The sequence below is a fragment of the Schistocerca cancellata genome, chromosome 2 (assembly GCF_023864275.1).
Source record: "Schistocerca cancellata isolate TAMUIC-IGC-003103 chromosome 2, iqSchCanc2.1, whole genome shotgun sequence".
Classification (NCBI taxonomy): Eukaryota; Metazoa; Arthropoda; class Insecta; order Orthoptera; family Acrididae; genus Schistocerca; species Schistocerca cancellata.
In genome coordinates, this window is record NC_064627.1 from 1,044,469,200 (window position 1) to 1,044,488,200 (window position 19,001).

General features: G+C 45.4%; 1 protein-coding gene across 1 annotated transcript in view; it reads right to left on the bottom strand.

The window, feature by feature from the left end:
- LOC126160891 (probable G-protein coupled receptor 179) overlaps positions 1-19,001 on the bottom strand; it is a 273,090-nt gene that overhangs the window by 50,120 nt on the left and 203,969 nt on the right. The window contains exons 7-8 of the mRNA XM_049916936.1: positions 15,037-15,198; positions 6,942-7,067 (exon numbers count right to left, since the gene is read on the bottom strand). Of these exons, the coding sequence (XP_049772893.1) occupies positions 6,942-7,067; positions 15,037-15,198 (288 nt within the window). The remainder of the gene's footprint in view (positions 1-6,941; positions 7,068-15,036; positions 15,199-19,001) is intronic.

The following is a 19,001-nucleotide window of genomic DNA, read 5'->3' on the forward strand; positions in this document are numbered from 1 at the left end:
AACGAGGATAATGCGATGTAGTCGAATTAAATCGGGTGATGCTGAGGGATACACTCAAAGTAGTAAATGAGTTTTGCTATTTGGGGAGTAAAATAACTGATGATGGTTGAAGCAGACAGGATATAAAATATAGACTGGCAATGGAAAGAAAAGCGTTTCTGAAGAAGAGAAATTTGTTAACATCGAGTATAGATTTAAATGTCAGTAAGTCGTTTCTGAATGTATTTGTATGGAGTGTACCCATGTATGGAAGTGAAACATGGACGATTGAACACTATTATCAGAAAAATATGTCAAATACTACACTGGGTTACAGGCGTAATATCTCAAATGCAGGTAGAGAAGCAAATTCTATTTAATGGAAGACTGCGACTCACACATTTTCAGTGCACATTGTTGTCAATCATTTCAACAACATCCAGTAATGACTGTTTCATGTCTACTCATGAATTCCATCAACTGTTTGAGTATCACACAGTGTAAGAGTTTACTGCCTCCTCAATTCTACACCGTAATTTTTTATTTTTCTTACTGTAAAAGCAATAAGGAAGTCCTTATATTGCGATTGGTGGGGTCTGGGAGGCTAATGATACAAGAAAGGCTTAAAAGTCACGCCCAGCCCACTTGTGTGTCATCATCAATTTCATGTCCCACTATTGATTGCATTTATAGTAAATTGCGTTTAATTCAACGATTCGTTCAAGACGTGCCAGTTTTTCTTCGCCCAGAGCATATTTTCTGCCCACACTTTCTTTTTCATATTTGTACTTCTGCCGGTGTTTTATTTCTGTCTCCTTAATCTCAGTATTTCTGGGTATTTCATGAATTGCTCCATCTGAGTTGCTACCAATCCCATTAACTCTTTTATTCTCACTCTCACGCACTGCCATAATATCTCAGCACACTCACACATACTTCCTCACACTCCCACACACTTCCACACATTTCCACACACTTCCATACGCTCCCACAAACTCCAACACAATGCCACACACATCCTCACACTCCAATACGGCCACGAACACTCCTGTAAACACTCACATACACTCGTATATCACTTGCGCACATTAACACGTGCACACTCGCACCCGCGCACACACACACAGGCACAAAATCTACAAACTATGGCTCACGCTCATGCACACAACCACAGTCTTGCACTCTTGCACTCACACTCACAGTCCCAGTCCTATCCCTTTCCTTTTCGTTCCTATTCCCCTTTTCCTTTTTGTTTTTTTTTTTTTTTTTTTGAGAAAAATTTAATGGAGTGGAATCTTTACTGCATGTAACATTTGTGACTTCCTTTTGATAATCGTGTCACAACTAGCGTTCTCTCTTTTATTGCGACCTTGTCCTGCACTTTTCAGTACTGGCGCAAATGTACAGAGTGGGCTGTTCGGAACCTTGTCCACTATAAAACAATTTCTTCGGTCGAATCACAGAGATCCGGTTGTAGGATAGAGAGATTCCCAGTTGACGCTACTTCGGAGTGAATATCCAGTTCCAGCGTTTGCCTTATAATTAAAGGAAACATCCCAATGAACTTGGCTGGAAGTATTCGTATCTGGAATAATACACTCCTGGAAATGGAAAAAAGAACACATTGACACCGGTGTGTCAGACCCACCATACTTGCTCCGGACACTGCGAGAGGGCTGTACAAGCAATGTTCACACGCACGGCACAGCGGACACACCAGGAACCGCGGTGTTGGCCGTCGAATGGCGCTAGCTGCGCAGCATTTGTGCACCGCCGCCGTCAGTGTCAGCCAGTTTGCCGTGGCATACGAAGCTCCATCGCAGTCTTTAACACTGGTAGCATGCCGCGACAGCGTGGACGTGAACCGTATGTGCAGTTGACGGACTTTGAGCGAGGGCGTATAGTGGGCATGCGGGAGGCCGGGTGGACGTACCGCCGAATTGCTCAACACGTGGGGCGTGAGGTCTCCAAAGTACATCGATTTTGTCGCCAGTGGTCGGCGGAAGGTGCACGTGCCCGTCGACCTGGGACCGGACCGCAGCGACGCACGGATGCACGCCAAGACTGTAGGATCCTACGCAGTGCCGTAGGGGACCGCACCGCCACTTCCCAGCAAATTAGGGACACTGTTGCTCCTGGGGTATCGGCGAGGACCATTCGCAACCGTCTCCATGAAGCTGGGCTACGGTCCCGCACACCGTTAGGCCGTCTTCCGCTCACGCCCCAACATCGTGCAGCCCGCCTCCAGTGGTTTCGCGACAGGCGTGAATGGAGGGACGAATGGAGACGTGTCGTCTTCAGCGATGACAGTCGCTTCTGCCTTGGTGCCAATGATGGTCGTATGCGTGTTTGGCGCCGTGCAGGTGAGCGCCACAATCAGGTCTGCATACGACCGAGGCACACACGGCCAACACCCGGCATCATGGTGTGGGGAGCGATCTCCTACACTGGCCGTACACCACTGGTGATCGTCGAGGGGACACTGAATAGTGCACGGTACATCCAAACCGTCATCGAACCCATCGTTCTACCATTCCTAGACCGGCAAGGGAGCTTGCTGTTCCAACAGGACAATGCACGTCCGCATGTATCCCGTGCCACCCAACGTGCTCTAGAAGGTGTAAGTCAACTACCCTGGCCAGCAAGATCTCCGGATCTGTCCCCCATTGAGCATGTTTGGGACTGGATGAAGCGTCGTCTCACGCGGTCTGCACGTCCAGCACGAACGCTGGTCCAACTGAGGCGCCAGGTGGAAATGGCATGGCAAGCCGTTCCACAGGACTACATCCAGCATCTCTACGATCGTCTCCATGGGAGAATAGCAGCCTGCATTGCTGCGAAAGGTGGATATACACTGTACTAGTGCCGACATTGTGCATGCTCTGTTGCCTGTGTCTATGTGCCTGTGGTTCTTTCAGTGTGATCATGTGATGTATCTGACACCAGGAACGTGTCAATAAAGTTTCCCCTTCCTGGGACAATGAATTCACGGTGTTCTTATTTCAATTTCCAGGAGTGTAGTACCTACTCTATATGTGAAGCTTGCTTCACGAATTTTCTAACAAAATTACCAGATTTACACTGAAAGAAAAGTCTGATACATGTTACATTTAATCAATTTGACAACTGATGCTCCTTCTAATGAATTACGGCTGTCGCTTATCTTTTATTACGTCAATATGTGTTTCAGTAATACCCAAAAATGAAAATTAACCTTATTGCAAACTTTTACGCGCACAGAAAGCAAGATTTTCCTGGAATACTGAATTAACAAACTGTCTTTTCAAGATTTAGGAAAACGTTTTATAAAACTGGCATGAAGATAAACTCAAGCATTAGCAAGATGAACTGTTAATTAGACGTTTCGTCTACGACAAGTTCATTAAAGACGGAGAAACGTCAATATTCAGCAGGGGTAAAAAAATAATTTGCTCGCGTCATTCCTTACTGAATCATCCTGGCACCTGCCTTAAGGAGTTAGGGAAACCATTGACATACCAAATGAAGTTCTCTGGTTTACTTTATACTCCAGGAAAGAACAATTTTTGAAACGTATCTAGGAAACAATCTTACGGCCATTTTTCCCTTATTTGAATACAATTACCACACAACACGGTACACGTAGAAAGAAGCTGATTTCGGCTTTTTACGCCCTCATCAATGATCATTATGAACGGGCTATGGTCGCCAGATCCAACAAGTAGTCTTGCTCGAGTAAAGGACGGCCGACAATTTGTCGTAGTTTACAATGCGCAAAATTTTCACTCTTGGGAATTTCGATCCTAATGAACTATCCTTGGGTCTTTCTGGTTCTTACATACGCGTAGTAACACTCCACATAGATGAAAATGATTCATTACTGACGATGAAAACATTTGGAAAGTCATGGTATTTACGCTTTATACTAGTCTTCACGATACGGATCCAACTACAAGCATTTCCTTACGATTACACGTACATAACTGGAACAGCTAATTAGCAGCCAGAAGATTTCTGGCAGCTGGGTATCAAATCTCATGTCACTTGTATTACCTACTCTTCAGTCTTCGCCGCTGCTCAGTCTTCCTTTTCCAATGACTTCAAAGAATCGATGTGATCTAGTCATTAGTTTACACATATTTCTTGTTCGATCGCTCAGAGAATTTCCTGCTATTATCATAAGAGTCCACAAAATGTTTTAAATATTTCTGCAACATCAGATTTCAAATTCTTCGAGTCCCTTGTTTCCCGGTTTTCCCAATGAACTTGATTCGCTTCCCTACAGTGCTGTGTTACAGACGCTCAGCCTCAGAAATTTCCTCTCCAAATTAGATCCTGCGTCTGTTAGTAGTCTGCATGCCTTACCAAGGTATTCTCTCTTAGCCTGTGCTAGTCCGCTTCTTATATACTATTGGCTTCGCTCGTCCTGCGATGTTCCCAATCCGGTATGGCAGAACTCTATCACATCATTTAATATATGGATCCCAATTTCGATGTCATGTTTATCGCCATTCTTATTTGCGTGGTGCCCAGTACATTCGCCCTTCTTCGGTATACTCCCATAGTGAGTCCGATAGACATTTTTTCTACTCAGCCTGTCCTTCAACACTTCCTCGCTTTGACGAAAGATTGCAATGTCATCAGCGAACCTTGCCATTATATCTTTCCACACTGAATTTTAATCCCACTGCTGAAACTTTCTTTATCTCCCGTCATTGCTTATCCAGTGTGTAAGTTGAACGGTAGAGGAGTTTTGTCGTGGTATTCCTTTCTTATTGTTCCCTCTTGTTTCTTATACACATCTTATATTACCTATCTTTCACTATAGCTTATATTTATTTCCTGAGAATTTTAAACATCTTGCTCCATTTTCCACCGTCGAATGCTTTTTCTGAATATTTAAACGCTTTGAGGGTTTCTCTCGTTTTCAGAAATCTTGCCATTTTTATCAAGGGCAGTGTTAGAACTGTCCGTGAGGTGGCTTCACTTTCCTAAACCCAAAGTGATCGTCATCTAACTGTAAGTCAATTCTCTTTCGCATTCTTCTGTATGATATTCTAGTCAACAACTTTTACTTATGGTCTGCTAAACTGCTTGTGTGATACTTCTCCTTTGATGTATTCAGCTGTGGATAGATGATATTCTTCCGAAAGGACAGGACGGTATAACATGTCTTACGATATCAGGGAATAACTGCCATGGTGCTAGAGAGCATAAACTGTATTTGCAGAGGGATGTTGAAAGGTATTTACAAATAATAAAAACATTGGATGTAAATGCTACCCTGAAAGGAAGTCGTGATAGGTCGAATAAATCAGTCAAAATTTAGATGCAAAAACCGATGTAATCTATATAGAAGGGGTGCCCAAAAAAAAGCCGGAATTATTTTTTAAAAGCTATGTATTTTCAACTTGTTTACAAAACAACCTTATCCGAAATACGAAAAAGTCGCATAGAGCCATGTCAGGCGAATAAGGTGCGTGGGACAGCTGAACCATGCCACTTCAGCCAAAAACTGTCTAACAGAGATGTGTGTGTGTGCAGGTGCGTTAGTAGCAACCCTTTTCATTCCCAAATCTTCCATTAAAATACGATGAACAGAGCTCCAAGATAACTAACTAATCTCTAGCAGTCGATCAGTTGTCTGTCGACGGTCTGTGACCACAAGCTCTCCAATTTTTTCCAATATTTTCGTCGTTTCTAGCAGCTGATGGACGTCCAGAACGAGGTTCGTCATCAATCGACATGCCGCCATTTTTAAATCGAGCAAACCACTCGCACACTTGCGTTTTTCCCATAACTTCATCTTGGTGAGCTGTTTTCAACATTAAAACAGTTTCAGCAGCATTTTTACCGAGTAGGAAAGAAAATTTCACAGCTGCACGTTTTTCAGTTAAATCTGCCATCATAAAAAAGTAAACAAGAACTGAACAGTGCTAGCAAAAACAACTACTACAAATGAACAGAACAAGCCACATCGACATCACAGGAGGCACTGAACTGGCAATGAGATGCGCTGTACACACCTAGCGGTAGAAATGCGTATTGCACAAGCTCCGCTCATGTCAATGTTCTTCCGGTTTTTTTTTTTTTTTTTTTTTTTTTTTGGGCACCCTCTTATGGATGAGAATACTGAGTTTACTGTGAACAGTCAGTAAACGACATGAAAGAGCTACCTTTCTGCTTGGGACTTGTCACCCTTACGTCTTGAGCTTTAAGCAGCAGTATAACTGGAATCATCATTATTCTCTTGCAGAGTTGAATCATCATTGAACATCACTTCTAGGTGGAGCAGTAAAGAGAGAAAACTGGATTTTCTTCTAGTATAGTCCTAATTCTAAGCAGTGCGCTCTTTTAGACCTCTCCTTCATGAAGCCTGGTTCATATTGTCTCCAGAACTCAATTTCTTCTAAGTCTGGAAGAGAAAACTAACACATATCTGAGGGTTTTAAATAGGGAGCTGAGAGTTGTAAATAAGGACATGTAGTCTCACTGTTCGCCTAACGAGAAGCCAACATATTAAAGAGCTGGCGGTAGTGAAAAAATGGTAAGGTTGCGGATCGCTGAAGCTTGACGTTTCACTTCAAAATGAATCATACCTGCGAGTTATTTAATATTCTAGTAAGGTATTGTTACGAAGACGAATGTGCTCGTGAAGTGAAAGAGTAAGACCGACCTCGTCGAGTAATAGACGACAAAGCTAGTGCATAGTGAAAGACCTGAGTAGAATCCACCAAACAAGCGGGTGTAGAGGCAAGCTGGAAGCGTGTTTGTGGTTATGTCTTCGGTGTCGATGTTTGTGTCGTTTGTGACACCTGTTGTATGACGCTGTAATCAGAACTTTACCGTCGTGTGTATTTAGTGTTCCTGTTACCGCTGTTGTGTTCGGAGTGTGAGTGGACGAGACGAATGCACGGTGCTGGTGCTTGTAGTGTGGTTGTGTAGTAGTGTAGTGTGTAGCGTGCTCGGCGTGCCGGACTCGCCTGCAGGGAGAAGCGCCTGTGAGCCACCTTGCGGCCGCCGCGCCGCTTGGAGATGTGCGGGTTGTCGGCGCGGATCGTCTTGTTCTTCAGGATCTCCAGCTGCGTGTACAGCCGCTTCAGCTCCGCCTGCAACACGTGGCCGCCGAAGCACGTTCAGAGCTGCAACTGGGAAAAACACAGTAGTAAACGTGCCACCGACACAGCGCACACAGATGTAACGTCAAAGCGGTGGAGGGCTGTGTACGTAACAGAGCAAGGTGGGATTATCCCGCTTGTTTTTATACCACTCTATTTACCAATTTTATTTTTTTCCTTTTCTGAGCTCTTTACATTACCAATCCATATAGGGCGTTAGGAGTGTAAGTACAGATATTTATGGTGGTGACTGAGGAAGTGTACTGAACAACATCACATCAATATTTACTACCTACATTATTACGAGTAGTCTGTTCTTAGGTTGGTTAGTAGATGTGGCACAAACAAGCCATTAAAGTTTATTTTCCCCTGGGCAGCAGATCAGGTATTGAAGTGTCGATGCGTTGAGGCAAACGGACAGTCTATACAGAAAGGCGTAGTCCACTTTACGGTGCAATTATGACCGTGCAGAAAACATTAGGTAGAAAATGAAGTGATGTTTATGCCTGAAGGCTTTTTGATGCAGAGAAAAAGCAGCCTACACACAGAAGGCAGTACACATTGAGGAACAAATGATCACAATATCTCCACCTATGCCTCTAACACCCTATATGTGTACGAAAACACTACATTCTTTTTAGGGCGGAATTTAATTGAATTCATTTTAGTTTACCGATTGCTGATGACCATACTATGTTCTGTTTTTGTGGAAAAACTTTATTTAAAGAAATATTCATAACTTAGCGCATGATGTGCTTCGGATCTGAATACTGCTAAAAATTGTTTATTTCAAGATGGAAATAGGTTACTTAAAAGCACTCGTTCCCCATGTCACAATAAACGTTTTACTTTTTGCAAGTTATTCGTATTCAAAATTTTCGTGTTCCAGAATGTTGATGTATTAAGGCGTAATATTTCTCAAAATTCAGTGCCACAGTTTTATAGCACTGTTTCCTGTGTCTCAAAGCGTATAATTTCACTAAAATAATATGCTAGATACTTAATCATTGAAATTAGAAAATTACAGTCTCCAGAAAATTCATAGCGAACTTTGTTGACCGCTACACTCTTTAAAATTTCACTCATGTCTTTTAACTTGTCATTTTCTAATTACACAGTTTTTGATTAAACAATCATACTTTAATGTCTATCTTTGCTGCCTTTAATCTTCCTGTCTGTTCTGTTAATATCAGAAACGGAATAGCTTAATGTTTCATCAGATCGTAAGTTCTGTAATGCGAGCTGCTGTTAACAGGCACAATCTACAAAGTAATAACAAGTCCGCAGTTGGAATTCAGTTACTAAGGTCGCTGTGTGAGTTTCTCAATGCCTGGTAGTCAGAATGTATAAATCTAAGTCAGTCACAAGTAATCAGTACTTGTTTTGTAAACAAAGCTTCCACTTCCTGCTGCTAGTTACTTTATTAATCCCATCTCCTGTTCTAAGGCATCATCAGTGGGATCTATAACGATACAGTTTAGTTAGTTTTAGATTATTAAACGGTTCACTTCGCGATTTTTTTTGTAAAAAAGTAATTACTTACGATTTGCTGATCTGCGTTATCAATCATAAGTAAATATCTTGCAGTTGGTAATGAATCGTGGTAGGGCAGTAAGCGTAGTTGCTACGTAAATTTCGTAACGAGTCTCCAACATTACTACTAATTTTTGATTATTTGCACTTGTGCGCTGTTTGAAAATTCTTCGAGTTCCTGTAGCTTGCTGATCTGTGCTAAGATATCGATGCTCAGTTAGTTTGTAAAGCTGATCATCGAACAAAACTTTGTGTTAAAAATGTGAAGAGAAATGAAAACTAAATTCTACAGTGTTTTGTACATCTTAGTAACACTTAATCGTAATCAATAAAAACGGGAAGGACTTTAAGGCAAACATTCTACGAGATTTAATGGGGCAGAGACATATGAAAGAGGACGGTAAGCTACAAATAGCAGCTCTTTTACTAGCTTAGTATTTCAATTTATTTTTCACACTGCACCACAGCTAGCTAAATTACGGATTAAGTCAATTGGTAACTCTGGAATGTGGCATTAAAGAATTAAACTGTAAGAGAATCGGCACTAGCCTTTACTACCTAGAAAAGAAAGAAGTAAGTTCTACAGCTGCTCATGTCTAAGTATAACAGCGAACCGACCTTCTTAACAGCGTATATTATCAGTTGGAGAAAATTCAGATACACTTAGTGACAAGTGATGATGATATTTTCGTATGTTGATGAACAATAACGTGACCGTCAAAACATATGGGCACGTCACGACTATCTCCGACTGTCTTAAGTAGATAAGGAGAACCTGTGCATTACCATTATTTTATGCACAGTTTGTAGTGGGTTTGTAGCTATAATAATCAAAATATCCACGGGTATGCTGCCGGTCTATAGTGTCCAACGGGCACAATATTTCGGCGATCAAACATGTCGCCATCATCAGGTGAACTGACGGACTGAGCTCCTGTGAACGTGCCGGCACGGAGATCCGTACGCTATGGCTGCTCAGAGGGAACTGGGTTTGGTCGCGGCGGCGGCCGATTTAAATACCCTCCGCCCGCGGCGCGCTCCCTCCGCCGTCCGCGCCCAGCGCCACGGTCGCGCGGTGGAACAGATTGCGACGGCGTCTGAGATGACGTCGGTGTGATGGCTCTGTCCGCCGTGGTCGTCACAACTATACGTCTGCTCGATTTACTCTTGATTAACCCGATCGCTGGTTCCCAAGCCTTGCTAAGATTATAGCCACAGTCCCGGTTTATGAGGTCGTCATTGGTGCGAATTTCGATGGCCTCTCTAACAACGCTGTCCCAGTATCTCGACGTCTGTACCAGAATCCTCGTGCGGTCATACTCCATGGCGTGATTTTCCGACAAACAATGTTCAGCGACCGCCGACTTGCTCGGATACATCAGTCGAGTGTGCCTCTGGTGTTCACGGCATCGATCCTCGACGGTACGCATCGTCTGACCAATATACGACTTGCCACATTGACACGGAATCTGGTACACGCCGGCCTTCCTCAAACCGAGGTCATCTTTGGCGCTCCCCACCAGTGCACGAGTTTTATTTGGAGGACAAAACACAGTTCCGACCCGGTGTTTCTTCAGAATGCGGGCGATTTTCCCCGAGAGTGCGCCTGTGTATGGAATAAATGCAATGCCTACCTCCTCCCTCGTGACTTCATCCATCTCAACAGGTTGTGCTGCAGTGGGTGGGCGGAGAGCACGTTGAATCTGCCACTCTGAGTACCCATTTTTTCGATATACAGTTCTCAGATGTTCCAATTCCTGGGGTAGACTCTCTGCGTCAGAGATAGTGCGCGCCCAATGTACTAGAGTTTTAAGTACCCCATTCCTCTGTGAAGGGTGGTGGCAGCTGTCTGCATGCAAATACAGATCAGTGTGCGTAGCCTTCCGATACACCCCATGACCTAGGGTGCCGTCAGCCCTTCTCTTGACCAAGACGTCAAGGAAAGGTAATTTACCCTCCGTTTCAGTCTCCATAGTGAATTTGATGTTGGGGTGTATGGAGTTTAGATGTGTAAGGAAGTCAAGGAGTTTATCCATACCATGTGGCCAGATGACGAACGTGTCGTCCACGTAACGGAAAAAGCAAGTAGGTTTCCATACGGATGACGACAGGGCTTCCTCCTCGAAGTTCTCCATGTACAAATTCGCTACCACCGGTGAGAGTGGGCTACCCATGGCGACTCCCTCCGTTTGTTCGTAGTATTCTCCATTAAAAAGAAAATACGTGGAAGTCAAGACATGCCTAAAAAGTTCAGTGGTCTTCTCATCAAACTTCTGACTAATCAATTCTAGTGACTCTCGCAGGGGTACCCTCGTAAGGAGCGCCAAAGATGACCTCGGTTTGAGGAAGGCCGGCGTGTACCAGATTCCGTGTCAATGTGGCAAGTCGTATATTGGTCAGACGATGCGTACCGTCGAGGATCGATGCCGTGAACACCAGAGGCACACTCGACTGATGTATCCGAGCAAGTCGGCGGTCGCTGAACATTGTTTGTCGGAAAATCACGCCATGGAGTATGACCGCACGAGGATTCTGGTACAGACGTCGAGATACTGGGACAGCGTTGTTAGAGAGGCCATCGAAATTCGCACCAATGACGACCTCATAAACCGGGACTGTGGCTATAATCTTAGCAAGGCTTGGGAACCAGCGATCGGGTTAATCAAGAGTAAATCGAGCAGACGTATAGTTGTGACGACCACGGCGGACAGAGCCATCACACCGACGTCATCTCAGACGCCGTCGCAATCTGTTCCACCGCGCGACCGTGGCGCTGGGCGCGGACGGCGGAGGGAGCGCGCCGCGGGCGGAGGGTATTTAAATCGGCCGCCGCCGCGACCAAACCCAGTTCCCTCTGAGCAGCCATAGCGTACGGATCTCCGTGCCGGCACGTTCACAGGAGCTCAGTCCGTCAGTTCACCTGATGATGGCGACATGTTTGATCGCCGAAATATTGTGCCCGTTGGACACTATAGACCGGCAGCATACCCGTGGATATTTTGATTATCAAATACGCCGGGAGAAACTCAAGAATCACATGTAGCTATAATGTTTTTAGGTCGCTGACGTTTGAGAGTAATCTTCTGATGAATCCCACACTTTGCAGAAGTGAAATCTTAGCCAAGGTTATGGCCAAAGGGTAAACAAATGGCAACCATTTACCGGCTGTGAGAATTATTATTATTACGCAGTAATGTAACGAGACAATGAAGGCACTATTCATTTTGTGTGACACTGGCTTTAGTGAGTGGATGGGCAGGACCCGTTGCGAGGGGTTGAGAGTTTTCTGGAGAGTTCGTGTTTAGTGTTGAGAATTTGAAGGTAGGAAGGAAGGAAGATTAAGGATTAACGTCCCGTCGACACCGAGGTCATTAGAGACGGAATGTTTCAATGATGGGAAGGAAATCGGCGTGCCCTTTTCGAGGTACTACGCCGGCATTTGCTTAGAGCGATTTAGGGAAGCCACGTAGACTTAAACCTGGACGGCCGGAAGCGGATTTGAGAATTTGTGACTGCCGATTGAGAAGATAAGTACCTCTTAGTTACTTGTGGGGTTTTAGTACAACTCTGAACTGGAGGGAAGGTTTAGTAGTTCTTTTGCTACAGGTTGTAATGAATGATTTATAGTGGTCATTAGGGAATGGATTTATGAACTATTAATACTGAGGTGATAATACGCTGATCAGCCACAACGTCATCACCAGCTACCTAATAGCCGGTATGACCACCTTTCGCACGGGTAACAGCCGCGACCCGTCGTGGCGTGGAACCAATGAGGCCTGGAGGGAGCTGGTACCACATGTACACACACAGGTCACCTAATTACCGTAAATTCCGTGGAGGTGGTGATGAGCTCAGACCCCACATTCAATCACATCCTAGATGCATTCAATCGGGTTCAGATACGGCGAGTTGGGGGGTCAGCACATCAGTTGGAACTCGCACCCCTCCATCACACTCCTTAATTTGTGACGTGGTGCATTATTTTGTCGAAAAATGCTACTTCCGTCGGGAAACGTGATCGTCATGAAGGAGTGTACGTGGTCTGCAACCAGTGTACGATACTCCTTGGCAGAATGGTCCCTTACACGTGATTGAGTGGACCCATCTATGCCCCCGTGAATATTTCATAGAGTCCCCACCAGCTTGTCACAGTCCAGCAGTACAGGTGTCAAGGGGCTGTTTCCCTTAAAGACTGCGGATTCACGACCTCCCATCGGCATGATGGAGAAGCTATTGGGATTTATCAGACCGTGCAACGCTCTGTCACTGCGCCAAAGTCCAGTACCGGTGGTCATGTGCCCATTTCAGCCGTAGTTACGGATGTCGTGGTGTTACCATTGGCACATGCCTGCCTCATCGGCTGCTGATGCCCACCGTAAGGAGTGTTCGGCGCACTTTGTATTCAGACACACATGCACTCTGCCCAGCATTAGTCTGATGTTAGTTCCAGCTCAGTTCGTCGCCTGTCCGGGCTACGACGTCCGACATCTACAATGAGGGGAAGCCATCCAACCCCGCGACGTCTGGACGTGGTTTCACCTTGGTGCTGAAGACAGTCACCACAGCACTCCTCGAACACTCGACGAGTCGTGCAGTTTCCGAAACGCTCGTTCCGAGCCTTCGGGCCATCACAATGTGCCCTCGATGAAACTCAGATAGATCGTGCGCCTTCGCCATTCTGCACACGGAAAGCACGCTCACTCGTACTACATGCAGCGTGCGTGTGACTGACTAGCTGTCATCCCTCGTCAGGTGACACTGATATCGCCTGGACGGGCTTCCGTCGATAGTAGGTCGGTGGTCATAATGTTCTGGCTGATCAGCGTATCCCCTACATCAAAAAGAAGTTGGCCGTTTACTGAGGAACGGTTTTAGCAAATGTAGTGCCAAAACATGAAGAGCACTTTCATTGTTTCATTAGCTAGTTCGTGGCACCATCAAAGTATAATGTAGGCTGGTAATCTGGTTAGATGTGAAGCTAACGCGTAAGGTGGTGAAGCACTATTTTTTTTGTAGTAAGAAAGTGGCATCTTCGGGTGGAGGCTGGGCTGTAAGCCGCAACCACACGTCCCAGCTGGAGACGGAAGGAAGTAGTAAACTACGATTAGAAATAAGAGTACTTACGCTTCCGTGGCTGGCGTCACTCTAATTAAAATTCATACACGTGGCGTATTCGGGTCGTGAGAATCGGTAAATGTATTGATATTTAAGATAATTCTTATTTATTGTTCAGTGTCAGTTGCGCACTTTTAATTATATTACATTTGTCCATCACTCAAGACCAGTTTCAGATCGTGGTAGTTGCGTCAGCAAGCCGCCTTCTCTACTCAGAACCGCATATCAGAGTACTTTGTTGTGTGGTTCCGAGTAGACAAATGATTCAAATGGCTCTGAGCACTATGGGACTTAACTGCTGAGGTCATCAGTCCCCTAGAACTTAGAACTACTTAAACCTAACTAACCTAAAGACATCAAACACATCCATGCCCGAGGCAGGATTCGAAGCTGCGACCGTAGCGGTCGCGCGGTTCCTGACTGTAGCGCCTAGAACCGCTCGGCCACTCCGGCCGGCTCCGAGTAGGCAAGACAGATACTCTAACGTATGGTCCTGGGTAGACAAGACGGGTTGCTGACGCAATTACTTAGATCTGAAGATGATCCTGAGGGATCGAAACATGTAATTTAATTAAAAATGTGCTAATGAGACTTAATAATAAATAAGAATTACCCTAAATCATTAAAAGTCGTGTAGTTGCACTGCCGTGTCTTCTTATATCAGGCTTAAAATGCTAAAAGACTAGAGTAACAGAGTTTTCGGCCGGGTAGCAGTTGCCTTCCTCAGGGCAAAAACTATGTACCGAGGAAGGCCGCTGCAAGATGGCGGGAACGTTGTTTACTCTAGTGCTTTAGGGTTTCTAGTACTTTAGCACTTAACTATATCGAAGATGCTGCGGAAGACAAGGAACCCAGCATCTTCCTGGGTGTCCGCTGCCTGCTGGGTATCGCGCAGGAGAAGAGCAGCCTGGATTTTACACGACGCTTGTTTTTGTAATCCATGTCGATTTCTACATAGGATATACTCGGTCTCCAGAAACGTCGCGATAAGACGCGAGCATCAGTCAGGCAGGAATTGCACTGAAGTTAAAATGTTCTGGGTTATTAGGCCGCGTCATGTTTCTTCTAAAATGATCGACGTTTCGACCCCTCTGCTGGTGTTCTAGCAGTAGTGGACACCAGAAGATCCTGAGAAAGATCGCAGGAGAGGGGAACAAGGCGCGGCCTAATAACCCAGAACATTTTAACTTCAGTGACAACGGCCACGAAAGCCCGCAGACTCACAGGAATTGCACTGTTTAGCGCATCGGCGCCGAGTGGACCGCGGCGGTGGGCCGGCGCTGCACAGTGCGCAGTGGCGGAGACTCACCCGTATGTCGTCGGGGTTCATGTCGGCCAGGTTGATCTCGGCCAGGTCGGCGTCGGTGGGGACGCCGTCGACCGGCCGGAAGGCGTCGAGCGGCAGGCGCGCCGACAGCTCCTGCGCCAGGCACTGGCCGCGGCTCGCCGACCGCCGCTGCTCGTACCACAGCTGCAGCACCAGCACACCGCACTAGTCGCCACGCTCCGAGAGACCCCACAGCAGACTGGGATTACACAGCCAACCGGTTGCAGATTACTGTTCGGTACATTGGCCTAGGTTTCGACACCTACTAAAGGTGCCTCCATCGGAATGAAATTTTGATAAATCGTAAAATTGCCATTGCGAAGAAGCTATGGTCCGATTTTAAAGCAACTATTCTCAAGTCAAACATAAAATAAAATGAAACTTCCTGGCAGATTAAAACTGTGTTCCGGACGGAGACTCGAACTCGGGACCTTTGCCTTTCGCGGGCAAGTGCTCTACCAACTGAGAGCACTTGCCCGCGAAAGGCAAAGGTCCCGATTTCGAGTCTCGGTCGGGCACACAGTTTTAATCTGCCAGGAAGTTTCATATCAGCGCACACTCCGCTGCGGAGTGAAGATCTCATTCTGGAAACATCCCCCAGGCTGTGGCTAAGCCATGTCTCCGCAATATCCTTTCTTTCAGGAGTGCTAGTTCTGCAAGGTTCGCAGGAGAGCTTCTGTAAAGTTTGGAAGGTAGGAGATGAGGTACTGGCAGAAGTAAAGCTGTGAGTACCGGGCGTGAGTCGTGCTTCGGTAGCTCAGTTGGTAGAGCACTTTCCCGCGAAAGGCAAAGGTCCCGAGTTCGAGTCTCGGTCGGGCACACAGTTTTAATCTGCCAGGAAGTTTCATATCAGCGCACACTCCGCTGCGGAGTGAAAATCTCATTCATAAAATAAAATGTTTCTGACTTGAGCGTAGCTGCTCTACAATCCGTCCATTGCTTTTTCACAACGTAATTATGCGATTTATCAAAATTTCGTTCTCATGAAGACACCCTTAGTAGGTGTCGAAATATATGTCAATGTACCAAACAGCAATGAACAACCGGTTTGGCCAAATAATTGAGCCTTTTTCAGAAGATATATCTGAATCAATAATTTTTCTATGAGGGCATGGTCTAGAAATGAAACTAAAACAACCTGAATACGCATAGTCACATTTTAAAAATGCGGTGCAAAAATACTAAGTCAACACCAACACTTAAGCTCTGGCATGCGCCTCGTCTCCATGGACGCCGTGAGGTGTGCCTCGGGAGCTCAATTATTTAGGCTGAAACCTAGGTAAAGGTTGGTTTCATTACCGCAATCGAGGCTGATAGTTTCTTATATATAAAAAAAAATGACTTTAGTCGGTAGTCGCACATATATTGCATTAAATGAACACTGGTTTCGGTACCAGTTACCATCATCAGGACACCCACTCGCTTACTCAAGTATGTTTGTCGTATACTCACACACTCAATAGTGAAAGAGGTACTCACTCCACAGAACGTGAGTTTCACTGTAGACTAAACCAAACAAGATTCTTTTAACATTATTTATTCATGATCTCCGACAATTATCTATTCATCCCGCCTCTGACACATCACATTCTACAAATTATAATGCCCCTCACTTACGTTACTAAAAAAGATATATATAATGACACACACACACACACACACACACACACACACACACACACACACACACACGTTCCAATAACACAGAGTGGGACAAAGAAAAGTGCCCCAGACGACTGACACGATTGGACGTGAATGTATGCCTATAACCACACTCGTTGACGCACACAGCACGTGTACACCCGCCATATGACCCACACCGGTCCAGAGCGTACTGAGGGCTGTGTCAATGTGAGAGTAGCTGCGCAAAGACACGATGGTACTCATAGTGGAGCAGCGGGTCTTCGTTACGTGCAAAAAAGTCGTGAACGGTGTTGCCAGTTGTTTTCTGTGTAGTTTAGCGGTGTCAAAATGGCAGCAAAGGAGTGCCAAGGAACGCTTAGTCCGAAGATGCCGCCAGGGTCTGTTTTGAACGAGTCAAAACACACCGCGAAACGTGCCTGCACACCAGAGAATGTGGCTCCAGTTCACCAGAAAATGAATCCTACCAAATCAACGCAACGTCTGTCGCAAGAGATCGGCATATCGCGTCGATCACGAGGAAGACTGCGCCATCTGGTCCTATCGAGTGTTTGTTGTTCATGCATTAAAACCAGCAGATGCTCCTCAGCACCTCCAGTTTTATGAGTCGCTCTTCAGCGAGATACCAATGAATGACTTGGGTATGCAGCCTGTTCTTTACGTCTGATGACGCCTGGTTTTATAAAATGGCTCTAAGCACTGTGGGACTTAACACCTGAGTTCATCAGTCCCCTAGAGTTAGAACTGCTTAAACCTAACTAACCTAAGGACATCACACACGTCCATGCCCGAGGCAGGATTCGAACCTGCGACCGTAGCAGCAGCGCGGTTCCGAGCTGAAGCGCCTAGAACCGTTAGGCCACAGCGGACGGCGCCTGGTTTTATCTGAGTGGTTCTGACAACTCACAGATTCACAGGTTCTGGGCAGCAGAGAATCCGCATAACTTCCACGAAACACCAATGCAAGATCAGAAGGTAGGGTTTTGGTGTTCAGTGTCCCATTATCTTTCATCAAATGCTGACTTCGTCGCGTTGGATTGCCAACATTTTGAAACCATGTATGGCAGCTTAACGGAGGAGGAAAAGACCTACAATTACTTCCAACAGGATGGAGCAATTGCCCATACAGCCGGCCTAACCTTGCAGCACATTTGCACAATCATTAAAGGTGACAGAGTGTTAGCAGAGTCGCGGCACTAGCTGGCCACCCAGATCACCTGATGTGTCGCTGTGCGAGTAATTTGCGTAGGAATCCCTAAAATCTAAGGTGTATCGCGACAACCCTCATAGTCTTCAAGGACTACAGCAGAACATGTCGGATTAGACTGCAGTGATTCCAGCAGTTCAACTTCGATCCGCCTTCATCAACTTGCTGACCAGGGCCCAAAAGTGCCAAGAGATAAACGGTCATCACTTTCAGCATCTGCTACAGGCAGATTATTACTGTATTTCCTTTCCTTTGCTGTGTTCTTTGTCCCCATGAACTCTGTTCTCCAGGCCACTTTTATTTACCCCACCCTGTATAATTCAGGTATTGGATTAGTATACCGGATATCTCTGCTAAGAGGCATTTTCTCTGGTGTTTCGGCAGATATCTGTAATTTCGGTTTTGCATTATGTAACCGGAGTAGACCCAAACAATTACTTTTATATGCGACGCCCATTATCGACGAAAAGAATCCGTTTGTTTCCCGCTACGAACAGAACAATTTTTCAAGCGGAATTAGATAGAGTGCTCGCACGTTAGTCTATTTCGCTATTCGTTTTATCGATATGAATCAACAGGGACAGTAAAACATGAAGTACAAACAGCAATCGGGGAGAGACTAAACAGTGCTGCATGCTTGGCGGTAGCAGTCAACGATAGCCAGGGCAGTGCTGTCGATGCTGCAGTACTGGTTATTCTTCGAGTTTTACTCTACCTGTCGAAGGGGCACGTAAAATTCCGCTTGAAAAATCATTTTGTTTGTAGCGGGGAACAAACGGACTTTTTTCGTCGACACTGGGTGTCGTATGAAAGAGTTGAAGAGCCGTGTTTTTTTGGGCTGACTTCATGTATTAGTGTAAATTACTGTTCCATCAAATTTTGTCCCGTCAGGTCGCTCTGCAGATGAGAAAATAAGGTACGTCTGTTCATTAATACTTACATATAACTTTTCTGAAGCTATACTTGACAATTGTATAGTTCACGGTTTGAAAATAAGAGTTAACGAATTACTCGTTGACACTATTGCATTTAAATCTCACTTTCGAGTGAAAATAATTGTTTCAGTTGGTCCCCAAAATCAGCAATGTCACATTTGTCA